At 46.2% G+C, this 21,220-nt stretch overlaps 3 protein-coding genes across 5 annotated transcripts; 1 reads left to right on the top strand and 2 right to left on the bottom strand.

The window, feature by feature from the left end:
* Positions 1-538: 538 nt before the first annotated feature.
* Positions 539-5,722, top strand: LOC100825763. 3 transcript variants are annotated; one of them, XM_010239635.3, is made up of 6 exons: positions 539-934; positions 1,038-1,132; positions 1,722-1,810; positions 1,932-3,443; positions 4,151-4,340; positions 4,690-5,722. In XM_010239635.3, the coding sequence occupies exons 3-6, from the start codon at positions 1,796-1,798 to the stop codon at positions 5,331-5,333; spliced, it is 2,361 nt and encodes a 786-aa protein (XP_010237937.1). In that variant the 5' UTR covers positions 539-934; positions 1,038-1,132; positions 1,722-1,795; the 3' UTR covers positions 5,334-5,722. The 3 variants fall into 3 exon arrangements, with proteins under 3 accessions (XP_010237937.1, XP_010237938.1, XP_003577831.1); XM_010239636.3 differs by having other exon boundaries at positions 1,022-1,132; XM_003577783.4 differs by having other exon boundaries at positions 539-963.
* A 311-nt stretch (positions 5,723-6,033) lies between these two features.
* On the bottom strand, positions 6,034-7,340 carry LOC106866818 (formin-A-like). The gene is made up of 2 exons (XM_014902719.2): positions 6,530-7,340; positions 6,034-6,451 (listed from the first exon to the last, which is right to left on the bottom strand). Exons 1-2 carry the CDS (start codon positions 7,123-7,125, stop codon positions 6,415-6,417), a joined length of 633 nt encoding a protein of 210 aa, XP_014758205.1. The 5' UTR covers positions 7,126-7,340; the 3' UTR covers positions 6,034-6,414.
* Positions 7,341-9,359: 2,019 nt separating this feature from the next.
* On the bottom strand, positions 9,360-10,964 carry LOC100840151 (G-box-binding factor 1). Its single transcript, XM_010239634.3, has 4 exons — positions 10,565-10,964; positions 10,138-10,458; positions 9,946-10,011; positions 9,360-9,825 (listed from the first exon to the last, which is right to left on the bottom strand). The coding sequence occupies exons 1-4, from the start codon at positions 10,712-10,714 to the stop codon at positions 9,730-9,732; spliced, it is 633 nt and encodes a 210-aa protein (XP_010237936.1). The 5' UTR covers positions 10,715-10,964; the 3' UTR covers positions 9,360-9,729.
* Positions 10,965-21,220: the final 10,256 nt, after the last annotated feature.

Raw genomic sequence — 21,220 nt, 5'->3', positions numbered from 1 at the left:
TCTTCCGACTTCCGTAGTGTTTCGGCGGAGCGATTTTTTTCTAATCAGATTCGGAGTTGTTGCCCGACTCTCGTAACGATCTCGCTGGCGATGGATTCTCTCGCGGAGTTCCAGTCCAATTCGGTGCAGGTAACGGGCCAGCCGGCTCAATAGGCAATATGCATGCAATCTTGGGGACCCAAAATATTTTTGAAAAGTTTGACAGAGTACGGTGAAGTTATATAGAGTTCAACATGCATTGTTCTTTTCCGTAGGCGATTACAAACAAGATCATTAACTCCGAACTCAAGGACTTAAACCGGTCTCATCCTTAACGCCGCCAATTAATTGGATTGTCGGATCCTGTCCTGTGGTACCACGAGCTTCCTGCAACGCACAGGACTAACCCACCCTCCACCATGCTCATCACACTGACCAGTGGGTCCTCATCCTGACACGAGCCACATGTCAGTGAGCCACAACGAAGCGTGTAGCGTCCCTACCTCACGAGGGGGGCCGTCGTTGCTACTCTGTTGTCTGTTGAGCTGCAGTGCAGTGCTCGTCGTCGTCCCCTTCCTCCCCCAAATCCAGGACAGATTAGAAAGCGAGAGAAAGGAGGGAGGCTGCGAGCGTCAAGGCGATCTCTCCCCCGGAGCCGGAGCCCGCCCGCATTTGCCTCGCCCGCCGCGAGATCTCGCCGGGTCCCCTCCTCTCGTCGATCCGGGCCGGGGCGTTTCCCCGTCCCCGAGCGGCGGCGGGTTTGGTTTTGATTCCCGTTCCTGGAGGGGGTTTCTCGTTGTGGGACGCGAGCCCCTTTGGTGCCCGTGGAAGCGGAAGCAACGCCCAGCGTGGTGCGTTGCTGGCTGGGGGCCGAATCTGGTGTGGCGGCTCCCTGTTCTCCTCCCCGTCGGGTTCTTTTCAGATCAGAGAGCGAGTGAAGTGATTGACTCTTAGGGTGGGTTAGTGGGAACTTCTGGCTTTCTGGTTGGTTATTCATGTGAACTTTTTCTAAATCTATGCGTGTGTAAAGGTTGGGCTTTAGTTTAATCTTGTTCCAGGTTGTTGTGGCCGCTTGATCTTCTCCCGGCGACTAATTTTTATTTGCTCGGAAAAAGGTTTTCTGCTGCTGCTGCGGGCTGCGGCGCCTAGAAAGGTACTTTTCAGATAGATGAGCGCTTTTATCTTTTTGCCTTGCTTTACCTATGTGTGGATTATACTGTCTTTTTGTGCTTTATGCTAGAAATGCAGCATTGAGATGGTGTAGTCGGGTGTTTACTGTGGTGTTGATGTTGTTCTTGTTGTTATTTTGAACATTAGTTGGTGCTAGTGTTAGTTTGTCACTTTTTTTTCTAATTGGTTGCGTTATGCACCGAATGGCGTTTGTATGTACAGATATACTTCACAATTGCTCTACTACGGTGCCCATAGCTGCGCTCCGCAGCCTTGTGCTGTGTGCTTCTCACCGCTCATGGTCATTGTTTGGGTTTTTACATGGTAGTGGAAGCGATGGAAAGCTCCCAGCAGATGACGAATGATTTCCTAAATCTTTACAGTGACAGCATGTTTTATTGTTATACTTTAACCAGGTTTCGTAATCTGAGTTGCATTGCAGTAAAATCTAATACTCTCAGTTGCTTCTGTGTTAAAATAAATAAATTCTTGTCCCTGTCATGTGCATTCTATTTATCTTTTATTAATATAGAATCATCAGAACTTCACAGATGTTTCATGTGTATCTGTAGGCACAAAGATCCTGACTTCAGATGGTGTAAGAATCTTTCCTCGTGGTTGATTCTCCATATAGCTGCTCTTCAAGATGGAACAGATATCAGTGAGTTAATTTGTTCCGTTCATCAAAATGCTGTATGGTTTTGTACCAGTATCTTCTGATGAACTGTCAAATGCTGAAGCACTCAGAAATTTTCCCCTTTCTATTTTGGAAATTTCTGTAGGTTGGGCATCGTTATAAGGAGTGCAGACCAAGAAGAAGTAGCAGCTGTCCGACGAAACTACTTGTTGGGAAGGATGTGTTGAAAGAGTTGGAGCAGAGGCGGTCGTCACCCAGTGTGATTGCAAAACTGATGGGGATTGATGTATTGCCACCAACTTATGTAGCCAATAATCGGCACCAAGAATTCAAGGATGTCTTTGAAGTGTCAGAGGAGCCACCAGAGGCTGTCACAAAAGAGAGATCTCATCCTTTTCCTAAAGGGTTGCCAAGCTTAAAGCGAAGCGCGATGAGATTCAAAAGACTCATGCCATCAAAGTCTCCCTATGGCGATGGAACATTTGATAATGATTTGGAGTACAGAAATGGCATACATCACCTGAACTCACTAGAGATAGACAATCCTTTGTTTGAGAAGCGCCCCCATGATGTGAATTATTCCCCGAATCATCAACATGAGAGAGATACTGCAAGTACTTTCAGGAAATACCCTGTGGGTTTAGCTAACTCCTCACTTAGAGATATCAGAAATTCATCAAGACAAGATTACGGAGGTTTCAATGACATTGTTGTTTTGGAGCCTGGTTTGAGAAACTGTCATGATCAAGAGAACTCTTTTTCCATGCCATTCTTCCCTGATGTCAATAAGAATTCAAGGAGAGATAAGAAGCAGAAGCAGGCTGAGTTTGCTGTAATGAGCAATCAGAGGGTTTCACAGCATTTTTTAGATGCTGAAGATGTTAATCTGGCTAGAATTAAAAAAGAAAGGCACTTCACTGTCAATGCCATCAATCCACTGTCAAAGGGACAGGAGCCGTCATTTGATCAATTCAACATGGCAGATCTGAATAGCACTGGGTCATCTCAGAGGTATGCTAGCGGTGATGTTAACTACAGGAAAAATAACATGTCATCATCGAATAGCTTGCGTTGGAAAATCTTCCGGAAGTATGAGCAAGGTGATGTCGGATCGAAAACTCTTGCAGAGATGTTTGCTTTATCTGATTCCGAGAGGGTAAGGAGAAATCCGGACTCACATGCTCAGGTTGAGCAGAATAAACTTGACCAGGGCACAGGTCACAGCAAGGAAGGATGCTTCATAGTTTTACCAACGCATGCACCTCCATTGCCAATTCACAGCTCATTGGACAAAAGTTCTTCTGGCGGAGGGTCCCCTTACAGTGAAAATTTCTCCAACATTAGTTGTAACAGTAGCAAGTTTCACGTTGATTCTCTTCGGGCTAAACCAAGTCTCAAACAAATTGCCAGAGACAGCCAAAGTAACATGAGGAATGCTTCTATTGTAAAAAATATCGCCTTGGAGCAGTGGGGCCCTGCTTCTTCTTCTCCTTCACTTGATGAATCCAGATCTCATTCGTGGCGTCTTGCTGACAACATTTCAGCTTCTGACTGCATAAATGAGAAAGTATTGTTCGCGACAGATGAAGACTTAGTCCTAGAGCCTGCTGAAACTGTAACTTCTGCATTTCACTCGCCGTTATCTAAGGAACGAAAGGTCTGAAAGTTCATACACCCATGAATCTAATAAAGTAAAGAGAAGCAGACTGAACACAAAGCGTAATTTGCTTGCATGTAACATACTGTTTTGTTGTTTTCTGTTGTTTAACGAATTAAGCATTTTCTAAAATGCAGAAAAAGTAAAATACTGCAAAAAAAACATAAACTGTCCGACCTTATCTTTGCCATAATTTGAGTTCAACTACTGCTTTGATGATAATCCCATTGCATGATTTTCTCGTTTGACATTAGGATGTTTTCTCCAAGTATTTAGTGTTTCCTGAGATGACAAAAATTGTACTGCTATGGACTCTGAATCATTGCATTAAGACTTTTCAGCTACTGTGTTATGGTCATGGGTCCGGCCATCTTCATGGCGGTAGTTACCCAGTTTGTTCCATTCTGTTCCTTAGTCATAGTTGTCTCATGATTTTTTCTATAACATTAGTATGTTATCATGGTTTGATCTTTTCAAGCTCAGATGTGTATTTGTACCTCTATAGTAATAGTAGAGTCCTGGGCGTTGTCATTTCAGTACTTGGTGCAATATTTGACCTTCATCACTTTGTCCACTACCATGAACTCAACTCCAATGCAACTTTTCATGTGTTGACAAGTTTTGGAGCCTTAAATATTTTCATGCTGTCATGTTGAGAAGTCTAGTTTATGGCACACATCTCATCCAATCTTTTCCTGTCTTTTTAGGTTTCAGCAATGCCTTTCCAGCGCCATGACTATGACTCCATAACTATTTCTAATCCTGTTGATGCGCCAAAGGCTTGTAAAAGTTCCGAAGAGTTTCAGCAACCAAGCCCAGTGTCCATTCTCGAGCCCCCAACTGATGAAGACAGTTATTGTTCCGGATTTTTCATGCCTGCCTTGCAGGACATGCCCAGTAAGTGAGACAGACTATTTTTCTTCCGCAGACCAAAATAGAAGATTTTGCCATGTGCGTGTACATTGTCAGCTTCGTAAAACTGCATAAATTAATTAAAATACATCTTAAATTAACCTTACAGTTACAATATAGCACCTATGATCATTGTAGGTAAAGGTAACTAACGAAGATTACAACGCATTGTTCAAATGAATAAATTAGTAAGTAGAGTTAAATTGAGTATTCTTCATTCACATTTCTTGTCATGCTGAATGTGAGTACAGTTATTTATGATAATTACACAACAAATCTGTATGAAATTCTTGCATCATGCTTTGCTTAATTGAGGCTTCTTTATTGACCTCAGATGTCAGGAACCGAATAAGCAATTGTCGACTCCGAGATGAGCCTGAAGTCTCCACGTCAAGTGACGATGACAATGATTCTTCTTACCAATCTTTGGAAGCTTTTCAGGTTGAGGAGGACAGAGACTTCTCATACCTCCTCGAAATACTTATAAGCTCTGGTATGATAGTAGCTGACTGGCAGCTCTTGTGCAAGTCATGGTACTCGCCTGGTTTCCCTGTTGGCCCTCAAGTCTTTGACAGGCTTGAGAGGAAGTACAACAAGGTTACTACATGGTCAAAGCCAGAGAGACTACTTCTTTTTGATCTTGCAAATTCTGTTCTTTCCGATGTCCTTGCACCATGCACCGATATGCACCCATGGGTGAGTTCTAGAAGACAGTGCAGCCCTATTTGGGGCCCTGAAGGACCGGTCGAGAAGGTTTGGCAGATGATGGTCAGGCAGCAAGCAGAGCTTGGCATAGGACATCCTGATGACAAGGTTCTTGATCCAAACTGGCTGGAAGTTGGTGATGACATCAATATGGTTGGAAAGCAGATAGCCAGGATGTTATATGCCGACCTCTTGGGCGAAGTCGTAACCGAATTCATCGCAGGATCGGTGGTTTCACCAAGATCAAATTCACAACCTCCAATGTATCGTTGATATGGTAACAAAGTATAATGGCGAGTTGGGTTTTTCCCGTGCAAACATCGAGCACAGTATATGCTAGTATAACTGTAAGCCTGTGAGCTCCTTTCAAAGTGCACATATGCAACAGTTTTTCTGGTCTACAACATGGCAAATGTCATTACAAAGAGGAGAACATGAATGCATGATGACAGGCCAACTGTACAGATGTGAGCTTTTTTCTAGGTGATCTTTGCTTCGTTATTTGTCCTTCAAAGTATTAGACATTTATGTATGATTCAGTAATTGCAAAATATGCAAAAGCACATATTGACATATTAGAGGCTAATGCCGAAAGGCTTTTTCCAACAATGAGCATGCATGTGGTCTTTCTAATCCAAGATGAATATTTGAGTATCTGAAAATGATTCTCCATTTCTAGGACTAGATAAAGCATTATTTGGTCTCGTGATTTTTGTCCTCCCCAATAAGTTTTGACTCGTGTAATTTGGCCCCAAATGGGCTCTGACAAATTAAATGTTCTTATCCGGGTCTGAACCAGATTATGCTGTGTAGGTCTTTGTGTTTATGCGGAGTCAATCTTCAGTCCTGATGCCACAACCCAGAAGAAATGAAACCGAGACATGGCACTTTTACTTAGGACATCCAAGACATGATACATTCTTTCTTGGGAAATCTTTAAAGCCCTATTCCATCTTCACTGGACACCAAAAGACACTCAAACTGCTTTGGGGCATGAGTTTATTTCAGCCTTATATCTAAATAAACTTTTTTGGTCTCTTTTCCACGGAGCAAAAGAGTTCAAAGAATGTAACACAAAAAGAATCACAACTCACAAGACACTCCTCCCTCCGGTTACAGATTGCACCAAAGAATGATAATACTATTTCAGAAAACACTTGACAGGTGCTGCCTTAAGGCATGATTAGTACTAATAAGAAGCAAGCTAGTAGTAGAAGCATGCATGAAGAACAAGAAATTAACCGGAAGGAAATTTCCTGTACTGCTAAATACGGAGTATATATCAGTGCTTGATCTTCAGTAGGGTTGTCATTTTGCCTCCGAGCTGGAATTAATCCCCCAAAATCGTCATCCATCAGTGTTGGTTGGTTACTTGGATCACAGAACAATGGCTGGCCGGCCGGCCTGTCAGTGACTCAGCAGCAGTGATCTTGCAAGCAAGCGACTTGATTAATTAACCGATCAGTTACCAGTGCTCTCCGGCTCCTCCTCCATGGCGTCCGCCGGCGGCGTGCAGCTGCTTGAGCTTGGTTAGCTCCTTCCGCCTTCTCCTCGCCTCCGCCGCCGCCGCCGCCTTGCTCTCCTTGCTGCTGCTCTGGCAAGCAGCGCTCTTGGCGGCCTTGTCGGCGTCGATGGCGAGTGTCAGCGAGATGCAGGGGTCGTCGTCTCCGCCTCCGGCCGCGCTCGTCGGCGGCGGATCCTGGGACGTCGGGGATTGATCCCCCCCGGCGGCGGCGGAGGCCGCCATGACGGGGTAGTACCAGGCGCACCCCGGCGGGAAGCAGATCGGCGGCGGGTGGGGGTGTCCTGCTCCGGCTCCGGCGGCGGGGTCGTACGCTCCTCCGGCCGGCGGCGGCGGCCAGGTGGACCCGCCGCCCCAGATGAAAGGCACCGGCATGGCGGGCGGCGGCGCCGTGTATAGAAAGCTCGGCTGCTGCGCCGGCGGGGAGGCTTCTGCGGCTTCCATGGCTCCTGCGGTGGCCGCCGGCGTGGGCGCAGCCTTCTTCTTGGTCGTCTTTGCCACCTGCAGCAGACGAACCCACGGAAGGTTAACGACTCGATCCATCTATGTAAAAACCGTTCGCGAGTTTAGCCTAAACAGCTAACGACTGCTTCGGCTTTTTCGGCGGGGAAGCTGTTTTTCTTTTTCTTTTTGGGCACCTACTTGATATACTCCCTCCGTCAACAAGTATTTAGGAACAAACAGTGTACAAACTATGACTCGATATTTCTTTTTTCTCCTGCTATTTGTAATAAGCTTTTTCTACACTAGTGCTTTGTGTCACGTAGACACGAATCTCAAGCGAAAGAGTAGTGTGGCTACCTTATTTACACTATGTGGAATGTCTAGAAGGAGCACAGTCGATGGATTTTCCACGAGGTGAGACTAACTTATGTCGAGATTGCCCGTCAACTATACCTCCTTTTTTTTTTAAACTTAATTCAACTATTGATCCTCAAGACGTTTATAATGGACGGAATTCTCCGAAAGGAGAGGCTGATAATCTATGTCGAGGTTACCCGTCAAATTTTGAGTCTCGAAGTCATTCACGATCAACCGATTTTCCCAAAGGAGAGACTAACCTATGTCGAGATTGCTCGCCAACTCTTGAGAGTTGCGTACGTGTGGTTCAGGCTTCTGGCTAGCGTATGTGTGGTCAGTTCCCCGAAAATAAAATAAAATCAAAGGCAAATTAACAAAAATGTTATGGCAGTGGTGATTTAGTAATTTTGTTTCGGCCCCGCCACTTTGTCAGTCATGGTACTCACGAAGCAACCAAATAAGCCCTTAATTTGGAATGCAAACGGATCCCATGAACGGCCACTTCTGGTTCATTCTCAAATCTTCTGTTCAGATATTTGACTCAAAATATGAATATAACCTCATGTTCAAAATTTTACTTCAAATTTGAATGTAAGATTTGAAAATTGAATGCGGGATCGCGTGCACATGTCTTTACTTCTGCTCCATCTTCCTCCAACGCTTCCTCTCATTCTACCCTACCATGGCCAACTTTTCCCCTGACATTTCGTCGCTTCATCGCCTCCTTCTAGCGTCCACCGCCCCCCCTATCCACCGACTCTAGCTTCGATGCTTTGTTGCCTCCTTCCCCTCTTTGTAGCATCCACATTCCACATTCACCACGTTTTTCTTGCTCCAACGCTTTATCGCTTCATGCTCCTCTAGAGGTCCACCGCCGTCGCAATAGCCGGCTTGATTGAGCTTCGATCTAAGACAGAGGGGGTGTCAGTGAACCCTCAAAGATCGCGCGGTCAGAGCAAACGGCCTCCGATCCTTGATGACGAGCAAAGTCATCCCTGTTCCACCCCCTTCCAGGTTCCGCTGTCTGTCTTCCATCATATACTCACCGATCGAAAGCTCCTACACTATTTGACTGTAAAAATTAAATCCCCTACTCTATCATCGATTGGCATCCGATGGTCGAACGATAAGGTCAACTGGTCTTTCATTGTTAGACGACATCCGAATGAACGGTCGCAAAATAAGACCAAATTAGTTGCCCTTTCCTACTGCCTGATCAAACGCTCATGGTATACTATATATGATCACTGCCTGATCAAATGCTCATGGTATACTACATATGATCGCACGGGTATACGGCGGATAGTCGCACGGCACAACCATTTTTTTATAAAAAATGTAAGCTTTTAGTGATCTCAACGCTATATCGAGTAATACAACATGGAGTACGTATGCAATATCCGTCTTATTCCGTCCACGGTCACATCCTCTGTGCTGTTTCGTGTGCAATAAAAGCGCCGAACATGGACAAAGCTAGCTGCTTCGCTGGGGCGGGCTTAATTAGTGATAATTATTGTCAATTTGTGAGGAAATATGAACCCAATATAATGGAGATGACCTGACCTCGTAAGCAATTTTATCTTCCTCCCTCCCTCCCTGGCGCTGAACTACATGCCTACATGTACGTTCCGTTTCGATCTAAACACTCTTTCCTGGCTGCACGCACGCACGTACGTATCGGCTGATGGACACTTGTTGGAAGAATCTAAGATAAACACATGCATGTCTGCAGCTAGCTGCATGAAGCGGCGTGCGGCGACCGATCTAGATCTTCCCGCCCACGCATGCACGTACACACGCAGGGAACCGACTAGACCCCGGCCAGATGTGCAGCACGCGGACGCAGCAGCTTGCTCGCATGTGTTCGCACCGATCAGATCGTGCTAAGCTAGCTAGAAGAGAAGCCTAGAAAGCAGTACACTGGCTTAACACATGCATGCTAGTACTAGCTTACTGAAAGAAGCATAGAAAAAACAAAGTGGGCAAAAGAAGAAGAAAGTTTATAGTATTAATTAACATGGCTGTCTGTCTCTGTCATCTCAGACAGGTAAAAGGATTAACATACAGACGGGACGGATCGATTGATCGACAGCAGCGAGCGACAGGTCCCCCAGGCAGGCAGTTTGTTTGACCGAAATTAGTAGGTGTCGCGTGTCACGCGGCAGTCGATCCCTCGTGGGAGGAGGATCCAGGAGCAGTACAACTGGAGCTGGATTTGCTTCTGGGGGGTTCCGGCCTTTTTTGTGTGACTAAAAGCTGGACTAATAATAGGCTACTACTAATAACGGAATGGGAAATTTAAAGGAAAAGGAGACAGGGATTGATGATATTTTAACAGGCATGCAGCTAGTAGGAGGAAAGCGAGAGATGGTGTGCCTGTTGCTTGAGCTGCTTGTTTGTCTCCTTGAGCGTCAGGTACTGCTCCAGCACTATGTCCTTCTCCTGCACATCAGTATAGCACAATCAACCAATATTTCATTAAATCTAGCTAGCAGCTAGCTTAATTGGGTTCAGTTCATCGTCGATCTAATCAAACATTTGTGTGATTCCGAGTTTAATTACCTTCTTCATGTTCTCGTTCTGGGTCGCCAAATCCGCCACTTTCCTGGCCAGCTCGTCCCGGATCGCCTGATTTATTACCATCATCAGAAATTCAGACAAGGGTACTAATCAAGGATCGTCAGAATTCAGACAAGGGCCGTGTAGATTCAGCAAATCAGCACTGAGGATGAATGAATCGGTGGATTCAAGTACCTGGCGGCGGAGGATGGTCTGGCGGGCGGACTCCCGGTTGGCCAGCACGCGCCGCAGCCGCTTCGCCTCCTTCTCCGCCTCCGTCAGCGGCTGCCTCGCCCTCAGTCCTCCGCCAACGCCATAGCTGCTTCCCCCTGCAGGCAACGCTGAAGCTGCCTGGATGGAGTTGTGGTGCTGGGCGCCGGCGCTTGAGCTGCTGGAGCACGGGGACGCCGAGGAGTACTGGTTGTTGATCCCCACGTTGCCCAGCTCCAGGCTCAGCCTCGTGCTCGCCAGATCCTCCTCCTCTTCTTCCTGTTCCTCAGCCGCCGTCGCCATGGCCTGCGTGAGCGCCCATCAAATCAATCGATAGATTCGAGAAACGGGGGCCAAATCACGACCAATTCCCCCCCAAATTAAACGGATGCTCGGCGGACCGAGCACTTACCTGGTGAGCTTCAGTGGCGGCCGTGGAGCGCGCGTTGGCGCCGGCCATGTCGGCGAGCGCCATGGCGGCGTGGAGCTCGACGTCCACCGCGACGCCCTGCCGCCGACATTGCTGCTGCATCTGCATCTGCTGCCCGTCGCAATCAGTCATGGGGGAGAAGATGAGCGGCGGAGAGCGGTGCCAATTAAGCGAGCGAGACTACAGAGGGGCCCCTGGGCCGGGATTAAATACTGCTCCCCCCCAAAGACGGCGGCGGGACGAAGACAGGTGGTTCCTTTCACCGGCGCTCCCTTCCTCGACCGCCTCTGCTGCGTCAGGATGGAGGGGATGGGGCGAGCAGCTAGCTGGCCCGTGGGCTTGCGCCACGTAGCGGGCACGCGGGCGACACGTGGAGGAGCCGCCGCGTGTCGGCCGGACGCGCCGGGCATGCAGGGGCGGCTCGGCGATCGAGGAGGCGGGCGAGTGGGCCCGGCGCCCCAGTGGGAGTGACTCTTGTGCTGTCGACGTGGATCGAACGGCCTGTACACGTGGCCTGCTGACTCTTCCTCTTGGTGTCAGGTGTGGGCCAAGAGGGAGAGAGGAGGTTGGGCCCGCGTTGCAGGCCAGCAGGCTCGGTCGGAGCCTTTGCATGCAGGCGCGCCGCGTGTGAGAACCGGCTCGACCCGGAACCGACCCAAGAAGCGCCTAGAAGACCACGCAGACTGGCTGCATCGAGCTGCTTTGCATGCACGGACGGAGAGGAGCCAAAGTCGTCAGTTCCTACCTCCTGCGATATGTTTCCAACAAACAATTGGATGCAGAGAAAAACCAAAACTAAAATGATCTTGGGATTCATTTCGCCTGCACATGATTCCGGTTTCCGCCTTCATTCGAATTGGTTTAGCTAGCTAGGCACACTACACCCCATGCTACAGTACATGCTTCCTAGCCAAGCAAATGGAATGGCCGCCAAGTGCAGTCTTTGGTGGCTAATCTGACACAACACAACTCTTTTGGTAACTTGATCCGGCAAGTAGTAAGGAGCTTTAGACCAGAGGCGTGTGTTGACCGCTGATTGTGGGCTTTGTTTCTTCTGGGCCGATATATAGCCCGATAGAGCCTACGTACGTGTGGGTTATGTCGACCGGGCGGGAGCAGGCAGAAGAGACGCGACCGGGTGCATGCATGGGCGCGGTCCAGGTGGACAAGACATGGGCTAGCACTAGAGCGCACCGTGGCCCCTGGGAGCGACGCATGTCGTGCGGGCAGAGGCCGCGCGCTAGACATGCATGCATGGAGCATGGCCCCACCGGGCAGCTCGCTCGTGCAACGTCACTGCTGAACTGAATGAACAACATGCTACTGGCTGGGGGGAAGTATCCGATCAGAGTGCAATTTGCTTCGATCATCATCATCGATCCCCAAGCTGCTGCTGCAAATTGCACTCTGTGTGGAAGAGTGCAATTTTAATGCAAGTACTTGAAAAGATAGTCGTTAGCAGTTTCTCTTCCGTAGAAAACTCAACTGGTGGCAGAGGTCCATGGATGATTTAAGATGTCTCACAGTTCTTTTGCACCGACGAATACGATCTACTCCATTCAATCCGATTTAATTGTCACAGGTTTAGATAAAACGTTACCTAGATCCGCGACGATTTTATTGACAGAAGAGAGTATATGATTTAAAATAATCGATAATTAATTGTACTTATAACAATTTTCAATCAGTAGCAGCACACATGCATTGTGCTAGTAGAAGAAAACTGCCAACAACGAATCGAGAAAAATATGTGCACTACCGATCTCTTTCTCTACGTCCTTTGCACCGGCTCTATATACTAGATTCTCGCCCAAAATTCAACCGAGAATGCTGAGCCGGCCGTAATTTGCCTGTCAATGGAAACACAATCAGCCCAAGGAATCTCAACGTGGAACAGATACACGTCACTGCCGAACGATATGCTATAGAGATGAGCAGTTTGCTCTAGAGAGCTCACCGAGGCGTGGCCCTGAACATCCTTCCAAACGAGATAAGCTACGTCTAAAGCGGGCATCACCTTTGAACTAAACACGTTCCGTTCCTTCCAAATCCCCACCAAGTGGCGACGAGTCTCCCGCTGAGCGCCTTCTTCTCCTTCTTGGGAAGGCTGTGAATCATGGCGTCCCAGTGGTCATTAATGTTGTCGGTAGAGGGAGATCCTCATCTTCGTAGGGGAGCTCCAAGACTGAATAAGGCGCCAAACCTCGGTGGTGAAGCTACAATCCCTGCAGAGATAGATGATTGTTTCGCCATGGATGTGGCAAAGACGGCAGATGGGGTCGTGAGGCCACCTGCGAATTGTGAGGTTGTCCGCTGTGAGGATCTTGCCGTGTGGCACCGTCCAAGCGAAGAATTTGCATCGCGGCGTGGTCTCCGCATTCCAAATCTTCTGCGACGCGAACGGGGGATGGAACCTTGGAACTGGATGCGGTATGCGTAGGCCGCGGAGTAAGTTCCCGAGGGCGTCCATCTCCAAGTGATGGAGTCGTTCTCTTCCGAAAGCTGAATCATATGGAGACACTCCCAAAGGTTGACGAAGTCGGCGAGCTGTTGGGTGGTACAAATGCGCAATAGAGCACGAACCCAGTTTCTGTTGGATAATTCCTTCTGCACGGTTCGGTTTTTCCGCGAAGCAATGGCGAAGAGTCGGGGTCATCGAAATTTGAGCGTCGATTTGAAGTGCTCGTGCCAGAACAGGGCCTTCTCTCCGGCGGCGAGATGGACCCAACTCTTACCGATTTGAAGCGATGCAGCTGCTAGGATGTCCCTGTTGAAAGATCGGTATGGTCGGCTAGAGGGGGCATTAATAGGTGACTAATAAATTTTAACCTTTTCTTTTCTTGAAAGATACAAAGCACTTAAACCTAAGGCTCACTAGATTCTCTAAAGTGAATGCAACCCTAGAATGAAATGTAATAGTCGAAGCAACAATAGATAGCAAGAATGTAAAGGGTGAAAATGATACCACACGCGGAGGCGAAGATTTCACCGGAGTTTCACCTATTGGAGTCGGTGTACGTCTCCGTTTGGAGGAGTGCTCTACCACAAAGGTAGAGGCGCCACAAAGGCTCACTCTATTCTCCAACTCACCACACCACAAAGGTGGGATGAGCTCTCACAACACCACATAGGTGGTGTGAGTTACACTAGTGGCTTCCTTTGGGGCGAAGTCCAAAACCTAATAAACTTGACTGGGGCTAGCTGCACAACTAAATTGGAGGCTCCCAATCCAATCTCTGAGCTCCTCAACACCAAGGGAGAGCTCAAGGAAACCGCTTCCGTCTAGGGTTCCCAACAACCCAAGAGAAACGAAATCTACAAAGCAAACAAGGGGAATCAACTTTTTGGCTTGGTGAAACCCTAGATCTCGATTTTCTCCTTCAAATCTCAAAGTATTGGCTTGGATGATCAACTATGGAGGGAGATCAAGGAAAATGAAGTTCTTGCGTTCTTGAGGAGAGAGAGAGGTTGTTCTTGGCTAAAGCTCAGGCAAAAGACCCATTGGAGACGAAGGGGTATTTATATGGGGTCCCCAAAATCGAACCGTTATGCACTGCGCAGTGACAGGCCGGAACTTTTGGTCAGGAGCCGGAACTTCCGCATATTCCCAGAAGTTCCGTTGATGACCTGGAAGTTCCGCATTTTTCTCCGATTCTTACCGAGAGCAATAGGAGGTTGGGGCAGAAGTTCCAGCTGGAACTTCCGCCACATGGACTGCACACAGATCACAACAAGTTTAATTTTGTTCCTTCTCTCTCACTCTTTTGGGGTAGGCTTTTTAGTGGGTGCAATTTGTGTAGTTGTGTACGTGAAATTGATTCACACATTTCCTTTCCTTCTAGATTCCCTCTTAATAGTACGGATGTCCTACGAACAAAGCCGCTACCGCTATGCTTCTTAGCATCTTGAGGGTTCACATCATCGTCTTGTGCCAATTTTTTTATAAAATCTGAAATACTTGACACACGGTTAGATACACAACTTATTGTCATCACCACCAAAACCACTTAGGAGAGAAATTCCCTTTCACCAGTCTCCGAGATCGATTTAGCGCCATGACAAATTCAGGTTGCTTCATGGAGCACAAGGTTCACATAGTGCAAAAGGAGCACGTACGGCTTGTCCCTATTAGAGTGGAATGTTCAGCTGAATTGTGTTGCCAGTTTGATTCTGTACTGTAACATCCCTAATTTTACAAAACCTTGCATCATACAATTGCATCCATGAGCATCATGCCACTTATGCATTTGAATCACCTTTAAACCTTGGTTTTGATTTCAAAATCCCAAAAAGCAAATCTTTATTCTATTTGAATGTTGCCTCTCATCTTCTCTTTTTGCAATTTGTATTTAAACCCAATGGGGTTTGGCAATAAAAGGGGTACATTAGTAAACTACCCCATATCTTTGGTATTTAAATTTGAGTAGAAAAACTATTTTATTTTATTATTTATAAAGCCCTAAAGGCAAATATATAGGTAAAAGTATTTTTAAACATTTTATTTTGAAGGGAATTCAGTCCCAGAAGTTCAATCATATAAAGATATGATTTTAGAAAGTTTCTAGAATTTATTTGGTTTGATTTGTAGTTCAAAATCAAAAGTTCATAGAAAGAAAAAGGAAAAAGAAAAGGAACAAAAAAAAGGGAAGAACAGACCGGCCCAGCCAAACTTGGGCCGAACCGGCCCACTCACCAGAGTGCCGAGCCGCCCGAGCCAGCCCAACGCGCACGCTCGAGCAGAGAGCCACTGATAGGTCTGCCCCACCTGTCAGGGTCTTCTTCCCCAACGGGCAAGTGCCCGCGAGTCACGCCGCGACGCCCGCGAGCGCCATTGTAACATCCCAATTTTTTTCAAAACTCTTCATATGCATTGCATATCATGAGCATCATGTCACCCTTGCATTTGATCACTTTGAAAACCCAAGAATTTGCCCAGAAAACTCCTTTTGCAAAAATGCTTTTATTTGATTTTGGACTTTGATTTTGCTTTTGTGTATTTGCATTTTAACCCATGAGGGTATTGGTGTAAAAAGGGATTTAATGCATATATAGAGCTATCCCATAAGTTGGCTTTTGAAACTATTTTGAAAAACAATTTATTTTGATAGCCTAATGGCCCTAAAAGCCATTTTATAGGCAAATGTATTTTAAATATTTTATTTTGACAAAATTCTTGTTCCAAAAGTTAGATCATATGAAAATATGATTTTACAAATTTTGTTGCAATTTATTTGGAGTGATTTGGAGCTTAGAATCAATTTTGAGATTCAAAAACAAAAAATAAATAAAGGAAAAGGAAAAACCGAAAAAACCCGGTCAGACCGGACTGGACCGAACCGGCAACCGGACCGGACCGGACCGAACCGGACCGGCCCTGCCTGAACCGCCCGGTCCCCCTCACTGACCGGTGCACCCCGCGCGTCATCTTCTCCAACTGCCTCCTCCGGAGTCCATGCAGAGCACGCCCCGCGAACTGCCCACGATTCCTTCCCGATTTCTTCGCGCACGAGCCTCCAACTCCAAATCCCTGCGCGTCATCCCGAAGCACTCGCGTTTCTCCTCCAATTCCCCCAAACCGCTCGCCCAATTTCGTACCGATTAGGAAGTAATTTCTCGCCGAAGTTCATCTCCGCCGCCGCCGCTTTTGCTTCGTCGCCGCCGCTCCGGTGAGCTCCTCACGCCGCCGACCCTCTCCCCTCCCTCCTCTCCTCGTTCCAAACGCCGTGACGCGCTCACTTTTGAGTTTGCCCGCCGCCGCCGCCGCGCCCCGCTCCGCGCCGGTCGCCGCCCGCGCTCCGCCTGTCCGGCCGCCGCCTGCGCCGCTCCGCCCGCGCCCGCGTTCGCGAGCCCGCCTGCCCGCGCCGCCCGCGCTCGCTTGCCGCCACGGCGCCGCGCCCGTGCTGCCCTGCGCTCAGCCGCGCCTACGCGCCGTCCGCCGCCCGCACAGCCGCGCCCACGCCGCCCGCCGTGCCGCCCCGCGCCGCCCCATAATTTTGGCACTGTTTAATTTCAGTTTTGAACAACTTAGTCAGAAGCAATTTACAGAATGGTTGTATATGGTTTAAATTGCAAATGAATTGTTTCAAATTAGTTTTGGGCATGTTAGCTTGCTATAAAATTATGTAAACTCGTTCTCTGTCCATTAGGACCAGAAGAGAAATTATTTTGTGCATAATAATGGCATATAAGTTTAAATCTTGCTCTATGTTGCAAAAACCACTCAACCTTTTAATTTAAACCCTATCCTTGTTTCATGCATATTAATTACCGCTTTGTTAATGTGTAATTTGCCCAAACCTTTTGAAAAACTTTTCAAAACAGAAACAAAACTTGTTACATTAAAAGTAACCAAGTGTGCATTAACATAGCATATGCATCATGGCATGATTTTTGCATTGAATGTTGTGTTTATTGTGTGCATGTTTCTTTTATTTTAGATTGTGTGGAGTGTTTTCCTTGTTGTTGCGAAGAGTGCGAGAACTATCACAACCTTGGACAAGGCAAGTTCACTTTGATCATATCCCATTATTATTGTTGTTTTAAAATACTTATGCATTAGTGTTGTTGGTAGAGATGCATTGATAGGACTATTACTCGTACCTCTATGCTATCTATAAATCCCAGGTAGTATAGTTTACCCTCGTCATTACCTTGCCACCAAATTGCCATCGTTTGTAGTTAAATGCTACGCTATGGTAGTATCGTGGGGGAAATAACTACATTATGATATTGTTATGCCGTTGGCTGTATGAAATGTTTTTGTTAGATGTAAGGCAAAACAACTAATTCAATGAACCATCCTGGGTGGGCTGCTTTGAGGATTTTGAGGATTAGCGGCGTCAAGTCCATTTCTATGGGTCCCTCTGAGTCGAGTTCCTATGGATTCAGGAATGGATCGTCCATGGACGTCTCTCCCGTGGATTCGGGGAGCGCCTACGTTGCAAATGTGGAATGCCACATGCGGTAACCGAGACTGGACTAGTTTCCTATTTCGAAGCTTCTAGTACAACCACAATGCTATATGGGCTCTGGCGAGACAAGAGTAAATTGTATGAACCTAGACCCGAGGAATTGTACTGAGGTAGCTGTGTAGGGGGAGCGTGATTCTCTCGTGGTTTAGGGAATTACCTCTGAAAATCTCGTAATCGATGCCGTTGCTACTCTACCCTGAGGACAGCAAGGGATTAACACGTCGGTTTCTTGTGGAGAATGTGTACAAACTCTCGAGAGCATCAAAACTAAGTAGTTAGCCGTGTCCCCGGCAACGGACAATTTGAGCGACTAGATGTGGAGTTGTAAGGAAAGTCTCACTCATTCCAATTTCTTAAATAAAATGAATGGTTTGAACAGGGTAGGGGTACTTGAAGAATCCACTTCAATGTACTCTAGGTTAATAGGAGCATGGGTGTGTCTACCCTGTGTCCAATAGTTAACATTACTATAACATTCCTTTGTAGTAGGGTAATTTATGTTCTGCTTCCACGCAAACAGCCTGAACTCCACCTTGCCAAATACTGCATATACTTGGTAGGTTCTGTTATAACTCCTGGTGAATCTTGCCAATACATTCAATGTATTGACCCTAGTGGCTGCATCGTTTAATGATGCAGGGAGCTCCGACGATGAGTAAGATGACGGAGTAAGTTGTTTGAACCCAGATCCGAAGGATTCTGATGATGTAGAATGTGTAGGTGGGAGCGCGGGCCCCTCAGGTGGTTTGGGGGATTACTTCTGAAATGTCTCGTAATCGATGCCGTTGCAACTCCACCCTGAGGACAGCAAGGGATTAACACATCGATTTCTTGTGGATAAAGTGTACAACCTCTCGAGAGTGTCCAACTAAATACTTCGCCGTGTCCCCGGTTACGGACAAATTTGAGCAACTAGATTTGGGAGCTGTAATGTAATACCCTAAAACTTATAAAGGTTAGTTCTGTCATGAGTCGAAAGTGTTGAACAAAAGTTGACTATTCAAACTGTAAGCCATACAGAAAAATTGATACCATGGTTGGATTCGTCTCGTCGAGACGAACGAAAACGACTATAAGCTTGTCAAAATTTGGAGTTCAGAAATTATGATTTTTTTTGTTTGGTGCCCTTTTGCGTTGAGCCCTTAAGATAATTTTGGAATAAAGAATAATAATATATAGAAAAAAAAACCCTGATCTCCAAATAAAACCAGATGAAGGGAATCCCCCAGAGGAAATAAAGTTCCCTTTCGGCCCTGCCTTTGTTTTCCCCAACTCCCCTGCCGACCGTCGCTAGGGTTCCAGCCGCCGCCGCTGCCGTTTGGGCTCTGTCGCGACTCACGCTGGTTTTCCGTTGTCTCTCAGCACTGCTGTAGGTACGTGGCTGTTTGATCAAGTCCCCGCTGTTTGGTTGAGTAGTTCACTCCTTTTAATTAGAGCAGTGCGCTGGGTTCAGTTTTAGTTGCTTCTAGTTGTTAGCGTTCAGAGGAAGGAAAGAAACTGCATCTGCTAGTGCTGTGCTAGTCGGCTGATTGGAATTGGCTTTCAGGCGTTTGATTAGGTGCTGAACGGCAGTTGCAGGGGCTGTGTGTTCTCTTGAAGATTGATTAGTTGGGTGCAGGCGGGTACAAGTATGGGCACTGACCGATTGGTTTTCTACAACATCATAGGGGAATTTAACTCTGTAGATTAGGAGACAAGGAATAAAATTTAGCTTAGCTGATCTTGGCAAAGGGATTAAGAAAAAAAGACCAAGAACTTGCCCTTTAAGCTGTACCTTTCGATTCGAGATAGGTTCTAAGACTTTGTCTTACCCACAGGTTCGGGAGCTCCGGGCGTTGGGCATCAATCTTCAGTTTGATCGTCAGCCTATTTTGGGTTTTAAGGCAAGTGCATATGGAGTTTTCTTTATTGTGGTTGACTGCACATGTTCCATGCTATTTTTTTTCCCTGTGTTTGTTGTCCAACTCAGAGTATATGCATAAGGCATAGGTTGACTAATCCGGCACGGACCAGTGAGAAATGTCAAATATGTCTAGTCCGGTGAGGAAAGGACACGGGATGTGTCTAATCCGGAAAGCAATGTGTTCAGCTATGCATTTGTGTTAATTCAGATTTATGTCAGAATTCATCTTAAGAAAATGTTTGATGTTCAGTTTACACCATGTACTTGGCTGAGTATTTTACTCATACTTGTTTCTTGTTGAATTTTACTGGTTTTCAGGTACTCAGAATAGTAGCATCCATGGGAGGGAGTAGCATCACATCACCAGGACCTCACTTATTGTTCTACCAAATTGATTAGTTAAAAGTCTTAATCCATGGGGATTGAAAATATCACACCAGAACTGCTTAGTTTGAGTCTTGTTGGACGCTCAGAGAATATTTCATTTCTATCTTGGAGTCTATTAGTGAGTGTATGAACTGCGTGCATGCCGTATCTTGTATTATGGATTATAATTGAGAGAGATATTAAAATGCATGTCGTGGATGTCCTTATAAACAAAGGAGGCTTTGTCGAAATTTCTAGTTTTTCCTAGAATTTAGTGTTGCTGGGATTAGAGTAGTAATATTCTGGGTATGGTCGATACTTGGGGTGTTACATGTAAGGAATGTCTCGCTCATTCTAATTTCCTAATAAAACGAACGGTTTGAACTTGGGATAGGAGCATTCGGTGTGTCTACCCAGTGTCCAATAGATTAATAGGAGCATTTGTGTGTCTACCCAATGTCCAATAGTGAGAAAACTATTTTGTTTAAAAATGACAGATTAAACAATGAGGTTTTTATGCAAATAACCCAAACCCCCACCTAGCCAAATATTGCATGTAATTGATAGGTTTGTTATAACACTTTAGTGAACATGCTAATACATTCTATGTATTGACCCTCTAGTGGCTGCAACGTCTAATGTTGCAGGTGAACTAGGTGAAGAGTGAGGAACGTTTTGTTAGGGTTGCGAGTTTACATTCTAACATGCTTCGACTGTGGAGTTATTATGGAACTCCTGTATCTTCTGCTTTCCGCTGCAAGACTTTATTTTCTTTTGAGCTAACCCATGAGGTTATGTGAGATGTAAGGTACTATTAAATTTTGGATCAATGCGATGTAGTGTATCTTCCGCTTTCCGCCGCAAGACCTTTGTATCTTGATATTACATCTTGAAACTGTGTGTGCTAGCGAGTCGATCCAGGGACTAGCACTGTAAGCATAGAGATCGGACCCATAATGGGCCCGGATCGCTTCATGTACTCTGAGCAGTCTCCTCTAAAAAAAGTACTCGACAAAATGGAGAGAAAATAAAGTTGTCTTTTGGGCAAACAAAATTGGAAGGAAGAAAATTTCTTTTTTTTTATTAAGAACTACTTCAATTTTTTCAGTCTGGTTGCGAGGTCTGAATAGTGGGTATGAATCATAGTTCCATTTTTTTTGATCCACTCTATCTATTTCGTGTTCCAGATACTAGAATAAATAATATCTGTGTGTTGTGTTGTGTGTGTGTGTTTTATGTGATCTACACAAAAAATATCTAGTGTGGCACACACTTTTGTGTGATCCACACACATACTTCCGTGAGTGCGCGCACGCGCGTGTGTGGGTGTGTGATCTACACAATAAAGGTATACTAGCTGGTTAAAACTCCACTAGCGCCGCCGAAGATATGTATGTA

The sequence above is a fragment of the Brachypodium distachyon genome, chromosome 4 (genome assembly GCF_000005505.3).
Source record: "Brachypodium distachyon strain Bd21 chromosome 4, Brachypodium_distachyon_v3.0, whole genome shotgun sequence".
Taxonomy (NCBI): domain Eukaryota; kingdom Viridiplantae; phylum Streptophyta; class Magnoliopsida; order Poales; family Poaceae; genus Brachypodium; species Brachypodium distachyon.
This window is presented reverse-complemented; position numbering and strand designations above follow the sequence as displayed.